The sequence below is a fragment of the Pollachius pollachius genome (genome assembly GCF_949987615.1).
Source record: "Pollachius pollachius genome assembly, chromosome: 11".
Lineage (NCBI taxonomy): Eukaryota > Metazoa > Chordata > Actinopteri > Gadiformes > Gadidae > Pollachius > Pollachius pollachius.
Genome location: NC_136944.1, coordinates 7,605,207 through 7,614,157, shown reverse-complemented (window position 1 = coordinate 7,614,157; position 8,951 = coordinate 7,605,207). Strand labels below are relative to the sequence as shown.

Below are 8,951 nucleotides of genomic sequence, written 5' to 3'. Positions count from 1 at the left end.
TCTATTTTTTATTTACTGGGGTGAAATCAAGAGTGCTAATGTAGCTCCACCTGAGCTGAAGGGATGCACGGTCCCTCGGCCAGTGACATACTTCCTATCAGGGGTAAGAACCCTAGCACCACACCGCATTAAGATGAGAGTGGAACGTTCACAAACTGGTTGGTGGAGACCTGGGATTTTACTCCTGTTTTCTCTAGCTGACAGTCTGTTTGGAGTTGCAGTGATACAATGGCATAGACTACTCTGTTAAAGATCATATAAGCAAGGGGATGTAAGCTTCATTGCCAAGGGGCCCCTGGGCGAACAAATCTAGCCTTGAATATAAGCACTAACCACATTTTAAACAAAACCCAAAACTTTAACAAATAAATACTGTCAACCCACATGCCCTATTTGGAGCCATATGTGACCTGTCTAATGAAAAATGTATTAAAAAATGTATCATAACATCATCCATCTTTTGCCAAAGTACGCTCTAATAACTCAGCTGAAGAGCTGAGCGGTTGTTAGGAGGCCACTGAATGGGACTTATTCCTCAGTGACCAGTTTACCGATAATAACCCTGACCTGCACACACCTTAACTATCCCCTAAACCAAGTTCCTTGAGTGTGTGACACATCGCCCAACTAGCCACCTAGTTTACAGCTCCCTTGACTTCAAGGTCAGTCAGACTAAGGAGCTGTGTCTGGGAGGTAGGACAGGAGCAGGCAGCATAGGGCCTTTCTTCATGCCAGCTGTCATGAAGTGGCAGGAAGTGGAACAGATCACTAACTTTAAATACCTGGCAGCGGCTCTGTCTCCTCAAGAAACTGAGGAGCTTCAATGCCAGCGAACACACCATGACCAGGGTCTATTTACAGGTCCCACTGAGAGTGTTCTCATCGCTAAACCCTGTCTCCTGGTATCAGAGCAAGATCACTAGAGACAAACAATTACTACTCCAGAACCTATGCAAGATCCATCATCAAAACATCCACCCAGTTCTGTAGCAATCCCGCCCCACTCCTTCACTCAGCATTCCATCTGTTGCTGCTGCTGCTGCTGTAATTAATGTAATTAATGTATCATAGGTCATCTTCACTGTGTACAAGATCTGTCTATATGATATTGTGTACTGTCTGTTTTCAATTGTGGAGTTGTCTGTCTGGCTGTTTTTTTTTTTTTCTACGTATTTACTGGGTTACCAGATTGCCGAAGACTAATTTCCTTCCTGTAAATTGAATGGACTTTTTCTTTCTTTCTTATATTATCTTGTAGCTTTGCTTTAAAAAACGCTTCCTCCTTTTTCAGTTTTTCCATTATTGGTTTTATACTTGGTTTTACATTGTAATACTTTTTCTAATTACATTCATTGAATGTGTCTTTATTATAATTTATTATTCAGGATTCGTTGCGTTTATATTTTGTGGTTTCTTTTGTAAACGACACATCATTGATATTAAACCTTATACTCGACTACTTATGTCATGTCATAAATACATAAGCATATGAATAACCACAAGTGTTAAATACGGCGGCAGTGTAATCTGCCGTCCGGAGGGGCGGGGCCATGTCCGAATGTTTTTACGTCAGGAACATTGACTTCACGGCATCGCGCCATTTTAATCGAAGAACAAGCGGAATTGAACACATTTACCACGCTACCCCACTAGGATTAAATGGCTGTGCGGCTCCCGTAAATTCATTCGAATTGATACAACTTTACGCAAAATAAGAGGAGCTGAACTACTTTATTAAGATCCATACCCGATTCTGGTGGAGGAAACTGGATGGTTTGAGGTGAGAATTGGCTATTCCCGTCATGTGCGGCCCTTTGAGCTAGCCAGCTACGCTAATGTAGTGTTAGCCGGCTAGCTAGTGATCGTCGAGGACACAATGTAGCTCTTAATGTCATAACCTATATATATTCGTTGTTTTGGGAAATGCATAATCATATTTTTTAACTAGATCATGTTTAGGAAATATAAATACATAATCAAAACATGTTTACCTTCTAGTTAACATTATCATAGCCTTACGCGAATGAGCTAGTATTGTGAGAGTGTGTCCAGTGAGTGATTTACGTTAGGAAGTGGGACGTATTAAGGTTTTGGTTTGGGCCCTCGGTTTTACATTGATCATTGCAGTTTGGAGAGTACCAAAATTAGTCAGCTAGAAAGACTTCCACAGTAAAACATAACGTTGTACCATAATCTAACGTCGCACATGTTGTGTTCGGATGTTTCTTAGGTAAAAGATGACGCAGTTTTTACCCCCGAACCTGCTGGCACTCTTTGCCCCGCGGGATCCTATTCCTTTTCTGGCCCAGCTTGAGAAACTCCCCCATGAGAAACACCACAACCAACCCTACAGCGGCATAGCACCATTTATAAGGCACTTCGAGGTACGGATACGTTTATGGTTGGATAGTTATCATCGGATAGAATATTGTCCCCGATGTTAATGTTAGGTTATTAATTTGTGAATAGGATCCCAGAGATGCACCTCCACCAACAAGAGCAGAAACTCGTGATGAGCGATTGGAGAGGAAGAGACGAGAGAAGATTGAACGAAGACAAACAGTTGTGGAGACCGAACTCAAGCTTTGTAAGTTTGCATGGTGAATGTTTAATGATCTTGCTGGAGACACTTTCATTCAGTTGAACATTTGTAACGTTTGTTCTTATTCACCCATCTCTTTAGGGGATCCACACAATGATCCAAATGCGCAGGGGGATGCATTCAAGACATTGTTTGTTGCACGAGTGGTAAGTGTGTTTGTACCGGTCACTTAGAAATGTCTGTGCAAAGTATCCATGACAGAGATTTAATCTTTATGTTCCCCTTCCAGAACTACGATACCACAGAGTCTAAGCTACGACGTGAATTTGAAGTTTATGGGCCTATTAAACGGGTAAGATGCGACTTTTGTTCAGTGCTTCCTTGACATTCTTGACCGTGCCAGTGATTCTTCTGTATTCTCTTCCATGTAGTGTAATCTGTAGTTGTTTGTTTATTTGTGTTTTTTTTCCTTCAGATCTACATAGTCTATAACAAGAGGACGGGCAAGCCCAGAGGTTATGCTTTCATTGAATACGAACACGAGCGGGACATGCACTGTGAGTACCCTCTGCCATCACTAATTCTCAAACCACAACACATGAGCAAGACATGGACCTACAGCATCCAATCCGATTATATACACACATGCACAGCATTTTTGCTTATAGATACCCTTTGTCTTTTCATCAGCTTCACATTTTGAAGCAGGATCTATTATTTGTTGTTTGCTTGCCCTTTGCAAGTGTAAACCATTAGATCTAACGTAAACATGATGTTCTTGAAAGCACCTAATACAATTAGTTAAAGTACATTTAGAGTTGCTCAAATTCGATTGGCTTGTGACTTGTCTGGTGTGTTTTTTTGAGCTGACTAATAGCCGTGTGATTTTGGAGGGGGCAATGCGCTGAAATAGTCCCACCTTTTGTGGTCATTTCAGTCAGCGCTTAATGACTTCGGAATGTTTCCGACCTGAGTTTCTGTAGACCTGAACATCCTTGCCTGTCAAAGGGTTCTTTTGAAATGCTATGCGTGGTAGCTCTGGAAGAGCAGGTCTCCTGGTGGGAATCCCAATGGTAAGCCCAAGGTCAAATTGGTCGGCAAGCATAAAAATTGTGTTTTGAAGAATGGCGTTGGCACAAGTTGTCTGATTTATAACTTACCCATTTCGTGTTTTTATAATCTTTAGCAGTGGTTTCAACCCTGGTCATGTGGAGCTTAGTTCTCTTTTCTATCAATACATCACTACCCTGTCTTGTCTCCTGAGGCAACAGTAGGCCAAAGTGTATGTAAATTGACACAATGTGCCAGCCATCCCCAACGGTTCTCATCAATGAAATACTGATTCTGTTGGATATTTAATAGTTGTGGGCAACTAGGCTCTTCAGGACCAGTGTTGTCATACCCTTTTGGTTAATGATCTCAGTAGGGGGTTGACTTGGAAGGGGAATGTGGGACTCGTGCAGTGTATTAACTGTGTGTTGTTCTCATTGCCACTGCAGCCGCCAATCTGTGATGGCTATTGGCCAGAGCTGGCTTGCAGATGATGATGGTTATGATACATCTACACCCTACTACCACAGCTCAGTATATGGTTGGTATAATGGGTTTGTATGATGGGTAAGATTTCTTTCCACCCTCCATCTTACTTGGCGTAAAGGAGGTGTGTTCCATGGTGAAAGCACCTTTTCTTTAACACTCGGCAGCGGGTCCTTGTTTTCAGGCGATGCCTACAACAGCTTTCACCATTCAACACACCCCTGGCCATTATTGTACGGACGGGTGCCCGATGATTTTGCCCTTTTGTGTTAAAGCCACCTCAAGTTAATGCCTGCCAAAAACCAAACTGGCATCGTAAGATAGTTTTACTTGTTCGAGTTCTTACCCTTACAGCAGGGCACAGATGCTCCATGCTCAACTTATCTATTTGATGGCCCCTAGGTACTGAACTTGTGCCTTCTTGATGGGTATAGGGATCCTTTCCTTAGCGTCTGCGGCTCTCGAGTATTAGTCCTGTATCTGTAGGGTTTTCACCTAGGATAGACTATGGACCTGTATTGATCCAACTGTGGCTAACACTGCTATAGAAATATGTGGACAAAAAAAATCGCATGACGATTGTAGAGCAGTATTTTATGCAAGACTTGGAGACCTCAGGCACTGCCAAACGTTACTTGCATCTGATTGGGAGCTGGCTTTAATAGAATAGGCTAATGAGGGGACCTTCTTGGTAAATACGACATTGTCTCCTCGTATAGTGTTGCATCCAACACAACATACAGGCATAGGACAGAAGAACAGTACAGCCGTAATCTCACTTTATCTGCATCAGATTAGACTAGGCAGTCTCACACCCCTATTGATATACGCTTATTAAACATCATGGGCGAGTTAATGAGTCATGAAGTTAAGCATATACATGCCATTAAACTTTATAGAATAAGTTCCCTCTATCCAAAGCAAAGTTAGCCCCTGAGCATGTTACACCAATATGTCATGTCCCATCAAAAAAAAAAAGGCACCTCCTAGTTTGGTTGTTTAGCTTCTCCCCAACATGGCGTCTGTGTGGTTGACAGGGTTTTGGTAAGACCCTTTCTTGGCTAGATTGGACTGCTGCCAGTTAAATTCAGTATAAGTAGAGGGGTTGTGGTAAGGCCCCCATGTCATTTGGCTAGCAGTTGGACTGTATCTGTGTGTGCAGAGCCACTTGGTGGGGGGTACCGGTAAGGCCCTCTAGTTGCAGGCTCCCGGGGGGGGGGGGGGGGGGGGGTACCGGTAAGGCCCTCACTGTGGGTACGGGGCTCTGGTAAGGCCCGTGAGGACGGTGGTTTCGGTTTCTTACTCGACTCGGGATATTTGGCTCTCAAAAAGCCCCGCCCAAGGGGATCGTCCGACCCAACAGACCAGTGTAGGAGCCGTCTGGATATCAGGCCTTCATCCCAAGACTGTAAGATACGGTGGTGTGTTTTGGGATGGCTGTGAGTAAGGAGCAAACGGTTGCAGCATCACTTGTCGATGTATTTTTCTTTTTGGACTTTTTAACCGATGGGTTGGTAAGGCAGCTGACTTCCTCATACTTTCTCCAATACCTGTTGCTCAAGCTCTCATTTGCTTTCGGGTCGGAAGGGTTTGCAGAGTGGTAAGAGTATCGTTTGGGCTGGGGGTTTGCGTGCCGCGTGCACCTGTCTGTGAATCCGCAAAATACAAAGAACTGCAGAATGTAGATAACTGCTTGGTGGTGGTGGTAAGTGGCTTGTGACAATATATTTTCATACTGAAATGCATTGCTGTAGATCAAAATAACTAAGGTTTTTGTGGCTTAAATTGACAATTTTAAAAAATAGAATCAAAATACCTCAAGTTAAACAACTGCTGATGTGGCATGCATTCAAAATGTATCAGACACGAATACACACCTTTCACATCGGGGACCTTGTATATCAACCATCAGCAGGTTAGTACATAAGACTGACGTTAGTTAATCAATCATGTGATAGGAGAAAGTTTGGAATAAAAGCTTGACTCAATTGTGTCAGTAGTATGTTTATTTCAATTTTAGTTTTGCATAAATTTCCCCATAAAACTTGGATCTTAACTTTAAACACAAAGTTAGGGATCTGATTATTTGTCATGACGGGCATGCCAATGTTTAACCTCAGATTTTAGACATAGTAGACTGGACAGGGTTTCTCAAACGGTATTCTCGGCAGAGGATCATTCACACCTCGCAATAAAATGAGTTTCCAGCCATCAATTTGAGTTAGGATCGACGTGGTTAGAAAGTGTCTTTCTACCAGCCTGATCGTCTCCTCTACCACAAGATTGGTTTTTAATGCCAGGTGTGAACAGGCTATACCCTCCAAAGGCAAATCGACTTAGGGTAGGAGCGCGGCAATGACCAAACGCCGGTTAAAACAATGTTGTGGACACTGCTGTGGTGTGGCGGATGGAGTTCTGCTCCCTCTTCCCTCGGCTTTAACCCCAGAGAGCAGCCATCTCGGCCTGTCCTGCTCCTGGTCAGTATAACCTGCACTCCTTTCCTTAACCCATGCTCGCACCAGTGTCACTCCTGACTCACTCCCGCTCTCCCCCCTTCGTCCTCTATCCCCCCCCCCCCCCCCCTCCCTCCAGCCGCCTACAAGCACGCCGACGGGAAGAAGATTGACGGGCGCAGGGTGCTCGTGGACGTCGAGCGGGGGCGAACGGTGAAGGGGTGGCAGCCGCGCAGACTTGGTAAGCCGCTGCCTCTCCCACTACGAGGCGTGTTATTGGTTACCCTTTCCACAGGAGCTCTGGAGACTTTGAACCAGTGTTTGGCTGCACCTTTAGGATTGGAAATATAGCAATGGTTTCTATTGAGTTTCTTTATACTAAATTGGAAATGGATTAAATCCAGTGGGGAGAATATGCAGATCACATAACCGGAATGCTGGAGAATTCGCATACTATCGTAGATTGCCCAGAACTCCATTTGAGAACAAATTCAAACCTGCGCCGTACCAGAGCATTGACAATTGAAATGTGTGAACCGTTTAAAGGTGGTGGTCTGGGAGGCACCAGGAGAGGGGGCGCTGACGTCAACATCAAACACTCTGGCAGAGACGACGCGTCGCGCTACGACGAGCGCCCCATCGGAGGAGGGTGAGTGACCCCCACTTACCACCCGGCGTCTGAGGACAAACACACGCCTACCTTCTTAATGAGTCGGTCCTGTGCCGTTCCTGACCCCGCCCCCTCTTCCTCCTTCAGGGAACGCCCCGAGCGAGGAGAACGGGACCGCAGCGAGCGGCCGGAGCGGAGCCGGGAGCGTGGTGAGCGAGGGGGGGAGCGCGCCGAGCGCGGCGGAGGAGGAGGAGAGCGGGGTGGCGGCGAGCGAGGAGGAGGAGGAGGAGGCGGCGGCGGAGAGCGGGACAAGGAGCGCGGCGAGCGCCGCAGGTCCCGCTCCAGAGAGAGGCGCCGTCGCTCCCGCTCCCGTGACAGAGCTCCGGGGATGGCGGTGCCCGGGGCCGCGGGGCCCGGGGAGGACGTCGGCGGGGGCGGGAACCGGCGCAGAGACAGGGAGCGGGAGAGGGAGAGGGCGGCAGGCGGGGCAGGCGGGGGCGGGGAGAGCAACAGCCGGGAGAGGAGTCGGGACAGGGAAAGGAAGAGGCGTAGCCGCAGTCGCGATCGCAAGCGGGAAAGGGGCGGGGACCGGGGCAAGGGGGCAGACGGTGAGGAGGCGGGCGTGGGCGTAGGGGAGGGCGCGGCCGAGGAAGGGGCCGAGAGGGCGCCGGAGGAGGGCGAGGACGGCGGGGAGGGGCCCGAGGAGCGCAGCAGGGATAGGGACAGGGGAGACCGCGAGAGAGACCGCCGGCGCAGCCACAGGGACAAGGGCGACCGCGACAGGGACCGCGAGAGGCGCAGGGGCGACCGGGATAGAGACAGGGAGCACAAGAGGGACCGGGGCGACAGGGAGAGGGGTGGGGCGGAGCGCCGGGAAGACAGGCACTCCTCCATGCTGTCCCGGGATGAAATGGGCCCCCAGGAGGAGGTGGGCAACGGCGCGGAGGAGGGGGAGGCCCCCCCGCCCATGGAGGAGTACAGTCAGGACGGGATGGACCGCGAGTCGATGCAATCTGGCGAAGGCTACGGCTCCAATGAGAACGGCTACAAGATGGAGCCACAAGGGGAGGAGTACTGAGATGGTCACCGTTGTCTTTGATTACTGTCATATGCAATTCTCAGTTGTGTGTGATTGCTACTGTACTAAACTACAACCCCCAGCCTAGCCAGTGGGAAGTGTAATTCGTAAGTACTTTATGCCCTTCTTCAGGCCTGTGTTCGTCATTTGGTTCTTCTATAGATTGGGATTTGAACCCCGAAGCAGTGGCACATCGACCAAATAGCGGCAATGTTGAAACGGTGTCCAAAAAATATTTGTAACCAAATTTTCTACGTGCGTTTTTCCTTTGTTTCTCTTAAGATAAGGGGTTAGTTAAACTAAGGTTGCGGCCCATTGACAAATTGACAAAATTATATATTGATAATTATGGAACGACGATGCCATCATGTTCCTTCCTTGTATGGTATTGCCTTAATTTAATTAGTATCTGATGCTGGAGAACTCCCATTTGATGAACTATATCGATTTGACCCCAATGCTTCATAATTGCAAATTGTACATAACCTCACCAAATGTAGAACTGCATGGTCATGAGTGAGTTTCACTGTTTCTTTTTATAAGACTAAATCGAGGAATTCGTCCTCCTCAAAGGAATTGTGTTAATTTTCTTTATTCGAAAATAAACGTTTTTTATCTAATGTTTGTCGACTCTTTGGTTTTGTGTTGCATCATTTTGTTAAGCCTGAGGCATAAGACTATGGCACGCACAATGTGAGCTGTCGGGCTAATTAGAATCACGCTTTACCAATC

The 8,951-nt window shown here is 47.0% G+C and overlaps 1 protein-coding gene across 1 annotated transcript; it reads left to right on the top strand.

Moving 5' to 3' along the window:
• The first annotated feature begins 1,606 nt into the window (after nucleotides 1-1,606).
• snrnp70 (small nuclear ribonucleoprotein 70 (U1)) lies at nucleotides 1,607-8,839 on the top strand. Its single transcript, XM_079746131.1, has 9 exons — nucleotides 1,607-1,780; nucleotides 2,231-2,384; nucleotides 2,470-2,587; nucleotides 2,684-2,748; nucleotides 2,832-2,894; nucleotides 3,018-3,099; nucleotides 6,671-6,772; nucleotides 7,078-7,180; nucleotides 7,289-8,839. The coding sequence occupies exons 2-9, from the start codon at nucleotides 2,238-2,240 to the stop codon at nucleotides 8,217-8,219; spliced, it is 1,611 nt and encodes a 536-aa protein (XP_079602257.1). The 5' UTR covers nucleotides 1,607-1,780; nucleotides 2,231-2,237; the 3' UTR covers nucleotides 8,220-8,839.
• The last annotated feature ends 112 nt before the right edge of the window (nucleotides 8,840-8,951 follow it).